Below are 12,410 nucleotides of genomic sequence, written 5' to 3'. Positions count from 1 at the left end.
GGATAGCAGGACGTGAGAGTCTTGTTGAGACCCGGTTGGGTTCCTTGGAGCTGGAGGTCACTGAAAGTTGACATTGAACTATCAGTGCCTGGCACAGCATCTGCTCAGAGCCACAACTCCCTGGGGTAGCTCTTGGGCTGTGTTTCACCTCTTCCTTTCTAAGAGGCTGTGAGGGCAGGGGAGGACAACCCTATCGCTCACTTGGGTCTGTGAGCGTTTTCACATTCCTGCAGCCAGAATCTGTTAACCTGAAAAGGCTGTCTGGTGTCCCATGGCCTCAGCACTAGGAGAAAGGCAAGTAGGGAGGTGGCACTGGTAAATGTGCAATACCCTTCTGTTGGTGGGAAGATGGAGAGGAGGGAAGGACAGAGGTAGGTCTGAAGTAGGAATGAAACAAGGACATTGTCACTAAATGTTTTCTAACAACGCATGTTAACAGATGTCACGGTTGGAAACCTGTCTGAGCCTCCCAGTTAAACCAGATTAACTCCTGCCAGTGACAGCCCAGGGAAACTGGTGTGATTGGTTTGATCTGCCTGAGATCCATCCCTCCTTCCCCAGTCCAGGCATGAGTCTGGAGCAAGATGATTTTGTCCTTTGGGAGCCATGGAAAGATGTGTGATGTGTAAAGATGTATCTTGGTTCCTGTGGAGAGCTGTGCACTTGCTGTTGTAAACGGCTCTGAGAGTCCCCGGTGCAGGTCAGGAATGTTTCACAAATAACAGATCCCAGCTGAGACAGCAGTTGTGTCCTTGTTTCTCTGCCTCACTCTTCACTGTGGCTGAAAATCAGCAGAAATTGTTCACCGAGCGGCAGCAATACTGTGCATATATACACTAACCAGGAGGTTAAGGCTGTTGAGGAATGTGGTACCCAACTCCTGCAGAGGCTGGGGGGCTTCGGCTGCCGAACTGCCTTTGTCAAGGTTTAACTTCCCGCTTTATTTGTACTCTTCCAGACGCTTGCTCTTTTGGAAGAAGAGGATGATATAAATCAGATCACAGATTATTTCTCCTACGAGCACTTCTATGTTATATACTGTAAATTCTGGGAGCTGGACACTGACCATGATCTTTACATCAGCCAGAAGGATCTGGCTAGGTACAGTGACCAAGGTATGCTGCCTGCAAGCTGTGGTGGGACAAAGGGGCTTGCTGGAAACAGAATGTTCCCACTAAAGAGTAGCTTTAATTTGGGTAATATGATGCCTCAAGAAACCTAAATAGAGTCATCTATCTCTTACACAATCGCTGATTTACAGAGCCACTTGTCGGGGCTTAGACACAGGGAAAGGCAGTACACGTTATTTTCTGCCCGAGTAGCTAGAAGGGGAACATCTGTTCACGTGTGGGTCACTGCCAGAAGGACAAGCTAAAATAACGTCTTGAAGCTTGCTCATTATTTACTAAGGGTTTTGCAGGAGCTTGGAAGTAGGGACAAGAAGGACAAGCCCATGTGAATTTCAGAGATTGCCAAAGTGCAATCCAGTAACACATGAGAGAAACGCCCGAGTCCAGCGAAGCGTGGTGCGTTCAGTTTGGGGGTGTACTCAGGGGAATCTCGCTTGACTTCAGCGTGGAGCTCCTTTCTACAGGTTGAGCAGATGCTATGTGTTTTCAAAGGTTCAAGGGCTATGGATGAGTTAATGGAATACAAACCCACAAAAGGGCTAAAAAATCCAAAGGCACTTGTTCTGTGTGTGTTGTGCTAGACGGAGGCACTCAGGTCGGCTCCTTTTAGGATTACACATGTTCTGAGAGCATGATGTGCCCGTGTGGACATGCTGCCTGTTGGGACTCATGGTGTAGTGTCTGGGGCAAGAGCTTGAGCTATTGACCAGCACGTTTAATCCCGAAGACAAAGCTTTCTTGGATTCTTCCATGTGGTTGCTGCACTTTTTGGAAGAGTAGGTCTGGGAGAGAGAATCCGATTTGGGGAAATGTGGTGTTCAGCCACAGGGTGTGACTGAAGGTGGCAGGAGGGGTGACGTGTGTGGTGGGGTGGGCTGGTGGGTAGGGCTGCAGGGATCCGTGACAAGTTGTCAGGCACTGCTGGAGCTCCGGGGATGGGAACAGCATTGTAGGCGCCGAGGTCCTGTGGGCTGAAGGAGGAAAGGGGGGTGAGAACGACAGCGCTGTAGGTGGGTGTGTGTCAGGGCAGTGTGGTGGCCCACGTGTCCTGAGTGCCGGTGTTCACAGGAAGACCGTGGGGGTTCTGGGCGAGTGTGGCAGCCACAGGGGCCAGCGGTGTCGATAGGGCTGAACGGGGTGCGGATGGAGGAGCGCCTGACTTGGCGTGGGGAGATGGGAGACCTGGTCCCTTCTGGGGGGATGAAGGGTGTGCTGCACGCAAACCTGCAGGGCGCTGGTGCTGGGGAGCCAGGTGGAGGGGTGCTGTGGGCAGGGTGAAGGGGGGAAGCATCGGTGCAGGCGTAGAGCAACCTGTCAGCACTGGGGTTTGAGGGGGGTGTGGGCTGGGTCTGCCTGGCTGGGCTGTCAGAACTGTGCCAGGACTACAGAGGCGGTGGAGAATATTTAGAAGGTGCTGTGGTGGGGGTCCAAAGGAAGCGTGTCAGCAGTCTGGGAGGGCGAAGTCGGTGCAAATCCTGCTCAAGACTGGTACTTGCTGCTTGCTGGTGTGGCTCTGCTGTAACAATCTATCCCATGTGTTTCCTGGCTGGCAAATCCTTGCTGCTCACCTAAAATTATCCTTGTTTTTCATTGGCCTTCCCTGCAGCAGGATTGCTACAGCTTGCGCTCTGTTAAGAAGTGTTTTGTAGGGATTCGAGGTGTGATTTTTGCTTGATAACTGTAGTTCTTCTGCAGTACACACTGAAACAGTCTCCTATCAGCAGAATTTGCTTATGTGACTAATGCTACAGCAAAGTAGGAGTAACGCTGCCCATGTCCAGGAATCCAGATAACATACAGTTGGCATGTTTGTGGCAAAATGTGGTGTTTAGGAGGATACAAAGGCAGGCACACAGGGAAAGTCATCTTTGCTTTTTATGAAATGCTGCTAAACAGAGACCAGTAAAATGGTTAGACAGGCAATGCAGACAGAGCATTCTTTTAGCAATGGGAAATGGCTTTGTTAGATTCAGCATAAGCAACTGATTGCCATTATTCCTGTGACCTGTAGCTTCATTTTCTCTGTGTTTTCTTTGTTTCCAGCTTTATCAAACAGGATTATTGAGCGAATATTCAGCGGCGCTGTGGTGAGGTGAGGAATAGCATACTGGCTGGGGATAGAAGTGTCAGGCTGATTAGAAATGCAAGATACTCTCAAAAATCCCCACTGATCGGAATGGTTTCCAACATGGTGCTCCAGTTGGAGCTGCCTGTAGACGGAGTGAGACTGCTGGGTATCTTAAGAAAAAATCCCATAGGATGACAACCGATAGACCTCATTGTAGAACAGCTGGGCACAGCTGGAGGGAACATGCACTATGTGTTTGTGCCCCGCAGTGGCACAGGGATAACTGGGGAGCACTGCTGGAGAGCCTCCAAAAAGTAAACCAGCCCAGCACTCGCAGTGGGAGGGGGTGTGGGAGATGAGCCCCAGCTCTGCAGGGACAGCAAGGCAGCGACTGCTGTGCGGGCTGAGCGGGTGGCCGTGCCCCGTTTTCTCTCACAAATTATTTGGGGCTTTTGAAAAATGTTGGATAACATTGTGAGTATTGAGGAGCCTGATGATTTGGGTTTTGGTTGTTGTTTTTTTACCCCCCTCGTATGTCTTCCAGAGGCAATGAAGTTCAAAAGGAAGGCCGCATGAGTTATGCTGATTTTGTGTGGCTCTTGATTTCGGAGGAAGACAAAAGGAGTGCCACAAGGTCTGACTGATTTTTGTGTATTAGTAAAAGTATGGAGATGAGCAGATAAGATTATAGAAAATTCTGTGACGTGCTGCTTTCTATGAGAGATGACAGCTTTGGTGCCAGTGATTATTAGGGAGAAAGCAACTTACTGTCAACATTTGGCCAAATCATTTGCCTTTCTTGAGGAGAACTTGTGTAGAAGCAGTTTTCTTTAATGTTAAACGTCTTGGTAGTCACCAATCCCTTTGGTTACCCCATGCCATGAAGCGATAAACCCATGAGGCGTTTGCAGCAGACAGGCATGTGCCCTTCATGCATGTAGTAGGTGTGTAAGAAGGGTTTGGAGGGAAACTTCACTGTGTCACTTTGTAAAACCTGCCTGTGTGCCTGGTTTGTACAGCCACTGGGAGGCTGTTGTGCAGAGCTAAACTAGAGCTGCATGTGATTATTAGGACAAGGAATCTTATGAATAAAAATGAGAAGAAGAATTCATAAATGCGGTGGTGAAGGAAGGATGTAGAGTGTAACTGCCTGAAAGCATTGCTTTCTGTATGAAGGAGTAGAGGAAATAACTGCATACCATGTGTGCCTCATCACCCACCAGGGTCACTCAGGGACAGGCAGCGTCCCGGGTTCGGAGCTGGTTGTATTTGGCCAATTTGCTGCTGAATCAGACAGGGACACCCTTACCTACATGAGCCAGTTGAGCTGCAGCACAGTGGACACTTGCTACATCTACCAGGTGAAACAGGTCACAAGCATGGCTGTACTCACAAGCCACCTAGGAGGCTAACAGGAGGTGCTCTTGAGTGTTGGCTTGTGCCCTGATCCTTCCCAAAGGGTATTTTCATCCCTGGTTTTATGCCAGCCTTTGGGCAGAAGAGCACTAGGGGATGGGAGAAAGGGGACGTGCATTGCTGCAGTCTCTGCTGTATGGATTTCCTAGTGCAGTGCTGTGCTTTCACTAGTCCTGTCTCTTTTTCTTAGTATTGAGTACTGGTTTCGGTGCATGGACCTGGATGGGGATGGGGTGCTCTCCATGTATGAACTGGAGTACTTTTATGAGGAGCAGTGTGAGCGGATGGAAGTGATGGGCATAGAACCACTGCCATTTCATGACTTGCTGTGTCAGATGCTTGATCTCGTTAAGCCAGAAAGGGAAGGTAAGTCCTGTTTAATGAGAGTTTCCATCCTCTTTGATCTATATTGGACTGAGAAAGTCACATCACTGTGAAACCCATCTGTAGGTAGAGCTTTGAGTTAGAATCGCAGCGCTGAAATTACTGTGCAAGGTCAAAGTCTGAACAGTGACTTTTGTGCCATAATGTTATGCATCAGGAGGTTTGAAATACTAAAACAAGAGACCTTGTGAATTAACTTGCTGGAACTGGAGCAACAAGTCTTGTATGTTCCAGCTGTGGCATGTGCTCACAGCCTGGGTTATGAAACTGGACCATGCCCATTCACATGATTCATATTTCACATGGATGTGAAAGACCTCCATATGTATGTGGAATTTAAGCCTAATAAACATACCCATTTATTGAATAATGTTCAAATCCTTGACTGACTTGGGAAGAAATTTTGTAATATTGTAGCATACTGGTGTTATAATTAAAACTTACTACAAAACTGACAAGGAACAGGTCCAGTCTCTCACTAAGTTAGAACTCAGTAGAACAATAATGTGGTTTTTTTTCCTGTAGGAAGAGTAACCCTGAGAGACCTAAAGAGGTGCAGAATGGCTCATGTATTCTACAACACGTTCTTCAACTTAGAGAAGTATCTGGACAATGAACAGAGGGATCCCTTTGCAGTGCAAAAGGTATAAATCACCTTCATTTCTAAATACAGGCCTTCTCAAACCTGTCTTTGGAACGCTGCTGGATGAAGGGAAAATCCAACTGAATCCAAGAAAACTCTTTGCACGAGTAGGGCAGTCCAACAGCGGAACAGGTTGCCCAGAGAGGTTGTGCTGCTTCTATTCTTGGATGTTTTTAAGATGCGACTGAACAAAACCTCAAGCCCCTGATCTGACCTCATAGCAAATCCTGATCTGAGCAGAGGCTGGGACTAGGGACCCCCAGGGTCTCTTCCAGTACCAGTTATACTGCTGTTCTGTGATGTGGTTGCCATCACTGATCCTACTACACCAGCCCTGGCAGTGCAGTGTGTGATTCTAGAGAGAAGGAGCGGAGCCTGCTGTGTTGCGCTGCAGCTGAAGGAGGGCGCTCAGCTGCGCGAGGAGGAGCCCGGTTTGCTCAGGTTAGAATGGAGCTGTGAGATTCAGAACCTGAGATCCCATTTGTCCCTTCCCAGCCCCTACACAGCTGCGGCCGTAAATAAGTAGGCTACATGTGAAGATTCATTCAACGTCTGGGGTGGAGCTTGCTCCTTAAACCAGCACTAACGATCTTCCCGTAGCCTAAAGAGAACCAAAGGGAGAAACCTTCTTTACAGCGCAGGGGCTGAGGCAGGTGAGGTGCCAGCTCGGTGATGAGGCCACACACATGGCAGTCTAGATGGAAGGTTTGGGGGTTGCAGATTGTGCCTGGTTATCAGCCTGGCTGGACTGTTATTCATCATCCTCTCTGGGATGATACAGGAGGAGATTGTGGGGTTTGTATTTTGCAGTTGCTGCTCACCGCTACCTGCGGGATGTTCAGAGACTTGAGTTTTGCCAGCTGTTGGTGTCAAGTCCCTCACTTCTGGTTCCCCTTGCATATCCAGTGAAACCAGATGTGACTACGGCTGAAGAGCCTTCTGGGAGATAGTCTTTGTCTGGTCAAAGTACAGTAAAGTGGAGGGGATGCCAAAACCACCTCTGGTTCCCTCCCAGCTGTTCTCACATAACCTGTAGGGGGAACTTTGTGGTTCCATGATTCAAGGCTTAAATATAGCCCAAGCCAGAACCATCCTGGGTTTTTGTTTGTTTGTTTGAACCGGATTATAAGGGCAGTCAAGTGGGGCTAGGGGGAGGATAACTTGTTATCCCCATCTTACAACAAATGGCAGAGGGCCAAATATATATATATAAGGATGTTATTCTGTAACCTGCTCTCAAACTTGCCCAAACTCAGTGTTGTGGTTTAACCCCAGCTGGCAAGTAAGAAGCGTAAAAATGAGAAAACTCACGGGTTAAGATAAAGACAGCTTAACAGGTAAAGCAAAACCCGCACACACAAGCAAAGTAAAAAGAAGAATTGATTCACCACATCCCATGGGCAGGCAGGTGTTCAGCCATCCCCAGGACAGCAGGGCTCCGTCACACATAGTGATTGCTTGGGAAGACAAATGTCATCACTCCAAACGTCCCTCCCCCTTCTTGCCCAGCTGTATACGCTGAGTGTGGCGCCATACGGTACGGAATACCCCTCGGGTCAGCTGGGGACGGCTGTCCTGGCTGTGTCCCCTCCCAGCTTCTCGTGCCCCCCAGCCTCCTCGCCGGTGGGGTGAGAGGCAGAAGAGGGCTGGGCTCTGTCAAAGTGCTGCTCAGCAGGAATGAAAACATCCCTGTTACCAACACTGCTTCCAGCACAAATCCATTTTTACAGTACCAAATACTAGTACAAACACAGCACCAAAATACTGGGTACTGTAATCAAAATGTAACAAAAACCAGCACACTTAGAAAACTGTGAGGAGTTCCTGAAAAGATCATTTACAGTTCAGATTTAATTAAAGATTTTAAATCCCTAAGTTCTTTAACCAATTACAAACCTACCGGTGCAGGGCCTGCTGAGCTACAGCAAATAAAATGTGCCGTTACGGGTGTTCAGCGTTTCTGAAATGAAGCCAGCTCAGTTAGTTGGCAGCTCAGGTCACGTGCTGAGCTTTATAGACTAAGGGATGTATTTTTTCATAATCATTTGTGTGCAGACGTTAAAATAGTTTGAGATAATTGTGACTCGGTGCCTTCAGTTAAGGCAATTTTTGCCTCGCTGTTTTTATACCGTTGCTTACTAATCCTAGAATTGCCATTCACGTGTTTAGACTTACTGTGAACAGTGGTAGAGAGGTGTGGACGTAGTGTGCTTGACTGTCTGATCTCTTCAGGACGTTGAAAACGACGGCCCTGAACCCTCTGACTGGGACCGATACGCTGCTGAGGAGTATGAGATTCTTGTGGCCGAGGAGTCCGGGAACGAACAGTTACAAGAAGGGTAAGCACAGGCACTGCCCGCCCTGGGGACACGCCACCTGGCTCCTGCTCAGGTTTAGGAGGAGCGTGTGCATGTCACTTTTCACAGAACTAGTGGATTAGTGGACTTACCATTTGGACTCAACACTGGAGGCGTGTGAAGCCTGAAACTGTTGCCCCAAAAGGGCGTATTGGTGTGTTTGTCACAACGGGCTGCTTTGTGGGCAGCCCTTTGCATCGGCGACAGGCGCTGCAGTAATGAAGATAGCTGGGAAAAAGGACAAAGCCTTTTTCTTTCAGCAGCCATACGAAAAAAAAAAAAGAAATGGAATGACTTCTGCTAGTCTTGGCCATGTATTGACCACGTCACACTATCGTAGATTAGAAGCTGTAGCTCTGTTACATTTACTACACTAGCAGAGACTTTCTTCAGTCAAATAATTTTATGTCCTGGCAACCATCATGCCTGTTAGTCTGTGCTCTTCATAAGCTGAGTTGCAACATTTTCACTCATCTAAGTTTGTTGAGACTTAACACTGTTGGTGTTTCTGCAATATCTACACTCGTTTTTGCAGCCCTCTAGAAAATCATGGACAGACACTCGCGCTATTTTTGGAATCAATTAATTTAGGCAGAGCAGTTGCTCCAGAACTCTCTGTGTGCGAGGACCTCCTGCAGAGGCTCCTAATGGAGACTCAGTATAATTATCTTCTAGATTTGTGTCTGTGTTAGTATCTTCTTGAGAATATTTCTCTGGAAGTCTCCAGATTAATAACAAACATCCAAAGAATGCTTACCCTACGTTAATCTTGCATGATTCAGGATTTCACCCGTTCTTGAACAGTATTTAGAGCCATTAAAGTAAAAGCACTGAGAAGATTGCATAATTTTCAAAACTTCCCACACTGGAAATTGTTTGGGATAACAGTAGCAGCTACTAATTAGCCACAGGGATTTGCAAAGCTATTGAGAGCTATCTTTCCTTCTCTCCCTGTGATGTGCATCCAAACAGCTATGAGCTGTTCCCTCATCTCCTTTGAGCTGCCTTGCCTTTTTGTGGCCTTCACAATGGAAAATGAGGTAGCACAGGATGGAAGATAAAATGGATATATTCCCTGAAGCTGCTTTGCAACACCTGTGTCCTCAACACAGAAAAGAAATAGCAGTCTGCTGTAAAAGCTTTGCAGGACCATGCATACCCAAACTCACCAAAACCAGAGGAAAAGTGGTAGGTGATGTCACATTTTTGAAGTCTAAAACAGCTGTGTCTTCCTGTAAAGAGCATGGCAGCAACCTTGCTGCTTGCTTTTAAGAGCCCCTGAAAAGCTCTGTAGTCATGGCAGCCAGATTAGATCTCATTTGTGGAGCATAGCAACAGACCAGGCAGGAAAACAGGAAGGGAAAAAGAAAAACAAAGAGCTGGATGCACAGACAAATTTGCCAGCAACAGGCATTGAGTTTTTGCGCATACATTATTTCTGGGTGTGCAGAAATAGAGAGTGGGGACAAAACAAGACAATTTGAGAGCTGTATGGGAGACTGGAAGATTTTTGACTAAGTTAGCTGGCAGAATGTGAAATCTGGTATTTGTCTTATTAATACATTTGAAAATAACCATTGTTCAGCAATCACAGATGAATTAGTAAGTGTGTGCCACGTTTGTGACTTAGCCCTGTCCATAGCTTCTCCGAGTGGAAGGTTTCTAAACCCAGTCAGTGTCTGTCTGGCTGTCTGCAGGCTTGTCCATGAGAGTGCACTGCTCCTGGAAGAGGGATCTCAGCAGGACCGTGGATGCTCAGAGTGACTTCAGGGATGCTGTGACTCTATGGAGAGCTGCAATCACCAAAAATGAGAGAAAGGTGTCGTCTTGCTCAGGACAACAACGAAGCATCACGTTTCACTAGAAGCTTAAGCTGATGTGAACACCCCCCAGCCACGCTCCACTGTATGCACCTGTGCGGGAGACTCAGCCTGTCCCTGGGGGATGTACACATTGTCTGAAGGTGGCACCAACAGCTGAGTCTGACCAGCAGCAGCTCATAATGCAGATAAAAGCATTGGGCTTGCAGAAACTTTTGTGCAGTCTTGGCTATGGCAGAAGTGGGCACCGCTGTTGCAGAAACCAGTTTCAGCCAGCTGATGTACGTGGAAGCCACAACTGCCTTCATGGGAAAAGTCAGTTCCTCCCTCAGGAGTGGAATAAGGAGAGAGAGGCCATCAGTTATGCTGCTGGTAGGACAGAATCCCCCTCACCTGGGCAGCAGGGAGCGAGGGCACCATCCATGCGGAGCAGTCCTGCTCAGAGATGGATAAGTGGGACAAAGACAGGATCAGGTGATGTAGATGATGTTGGTTTAGGCAGCTCAGACCATTTCTCTTGTCTCCCTCAAGGCAGCTGATGGCTCAGTCACTCGCTTTCATGAGCCCAGCAGCATAAGGAAGGGAAAGGGGGAGGGAGTACATTGCTGAACCACTCGCTCACAAAAATGTTTGCCAAAAGGAAGGACAAAGAATTTCCTGGAGCAGTTTGCCTCCCCTGAACAAGCTAGAGCTGCCATGGTTGAGCCTTGAGGAATGGGTGTTTCATCTGCATGAGCCTGCATTTGTATTTCTGGGACTGTTAAGCTTTGAAACTGGCCTGGAAGGAGAGAAGGTAATTATCTGTAGTGCTAATCTCATGGAAAAGCTGTCGCTTGGATGCTTCCATTTTTTCCAAGGTGGGGAGGGCAGGCACTGTTGAGCCTTAAGGAGCAAAAGCATGAAGTAGAAGACTCACTCACATGGGAAAGGACAAGGGAAGGCCCTTTTGAAGCAGGTGTGAAAAGATTTAGTCCAGAAGCAAAAGACACTGGGGAAAAAAGTTATAATGGAGCCCCAAGTGCTAGTGAATGTGCAGGATAAACAATACAGGAGAGGTCCCATTCCACATATCGAAAAAAAGGAAGAAAGCTAACAGAAGCTGGTAAAATGGAAGAAAAAGGGACACAAGAGGAACATTCTTAAGAACAGCATTCAAATGGAAATTAAAAGTTTTCCTCAGCTGCATCATCTTAAACCAAGAGCCATTAGAGAAACTGAGGCACGTACGAGCATGCCGGGGCCGTTCCCAGGTGGGGGGCAGGGCCATCCAACAGGCACTGCTCAGGCAAAACGCATGCAGAGCGTGTACTTCTGGGCAACCTTGCATGCATCATCAAAACAGTTATTGGTGTAGCATCCAGACCGTTGTTTCCCTTCTCCCACTTATGCAAGAATCCAGAAGGTGGCAGAATTACTAAGCAGGTGCTTTCCTTTATGGAAGAGAAGATGAAAATGTTGGCCCGGGAGATCTCTATGCTGTTTGTCTCTTCTTCACATAGGGATCACCGGACTATAGCATAGAATCCCCCCCACAGCAGGGCATGCATACAGGCTCCCAAGGGCCTGCTGTGCCTATGTATGGTTAGTGAAGGGTAAAAACAGCACAGGAAGTACCAGACGGTTCATTCTTGGCACCATCCGTGCTGGGATATCAAAGGAGTCAACCTTTCTGCAGCACAGTTTACCAGTGAACAAACGGGAGTTATTCCTGTGCTTGCCACTGGAACTCCTGCTGCAGCATTTCCTTCACGAACAGCATCGCTGTCAGAGCAAAGGGAAGAATTCCCATTTCCTGGGAGCTCTGAGAAACTAACCTGTAGCGTGCTGAGACTGGAGGGAGCACATCTCCAAAACATCATCTCTCAGCAGTAGGGATGGGATGAGAGCCCCAAAGCAATGTCCTGTAAAGCACAGAGCCCAGCCAGCCCGAATAGTGCAACTGCCTGGAGCTGAGAATTCACAGCTAAACCTCCTCGGGCCATCCTCGGGCCATAAATGCTAAGACCTGGATCTTCAACTTCAAACCAAGTGAGAGAGGAACATGACAGCACAGCCACAATTGTTCTTCTGCAGATGTCAAAATACATCCTGAGCCAGAAGATGCTTTGGAAACCAGGTGTTCCTGAGCAGGTCTGAACAAGCCAGAGCTCCTCTAGGGCTTGGACAACTTTATTTCTCCACTGAGCTAACAAGACTACTGCGAGCTACTGAGTATTGTTACTGAAACTGGATTCAAGTTTTGTGATGCTGAGCACCAGTGAAAAGTCGTTCCAGACCTTAGAGATGAGGATGGATGGGAGCACAAAGGCACGTCAGCTGTCAGAATACCAGTTACTGCCGCACTGTTTTCAGTCCTTAGAAATACCCTCCTCGAGGGTAACGTCTTGCATGCCACTGTGTTTTAGCCAGCTGTTTTAGTAGCCACTGAAAATGCTGTCACCAAAATACGCCTTTTAAAGACATACCTTTTATCTTTGCAGATCATTTGAAGAAGACTATGACACAGATGAAGTCTTATCTCCCCCTGAAACTGGAGACAAGTCAGACAAACTAGTTTTCTCAGATCTCTCAGCATAGAGATGTGATCTTTGC

At 47.7% G+C, this 12,410-nt stretch overlaps 1 protein-coding gene across 4 annotated transcripts in view; it reads left to right on the top strand.

The window, feature by feature from the left end:
* PPP2R3A (protein phosphatase 2 regulatory subunit B''alpha) overlaps positions 1-12,410 on the top strand; it is a 65,484-nt gene that overhangs the window by 44,220 nt on the left and 8,854 nt on the right. Inside the window, exons 8-14 of one of the 4 annotated variants that reach the window (XM_080409731.1) lie at positions 959-1,115; positions 3,174-3,222; positions 3,743-3,832; positions 4,805-4,980; positions 5,524-5,642; positions 7,874-7,980; positions 12,299-12,402. In XM_080409731.1, the coding sequence (XP_080265857.1) occupies positions 959-1,115; positions 3,174-3,222; positions 3,743-3,832; positions 4,805-4,980; positions 5,524-5,642; positions 7,874-7,980; positions 12,299-12,395 (795 nt within the window). In that variant the 3' untranslated portion in view covers positions 12,396-12,402. The other 3 variants (XM_080409732.1, XM_080409733.1, XM_080409734.1) reach the window with 3 other exon arrangements.

This window comes from Falco punctatus, assembly GCF_963210335.1.
Source record: "Falco punctatus genome assembly, chromosome: 13".
NCBI lineage: Eukaryota > Metazoa > Chordata > Aves > Falconiformes > Falconidae > Falco > Falco punctatus.
This window is presented reverse-complemented; position numbering and strand designations above follow the sequence as displayed.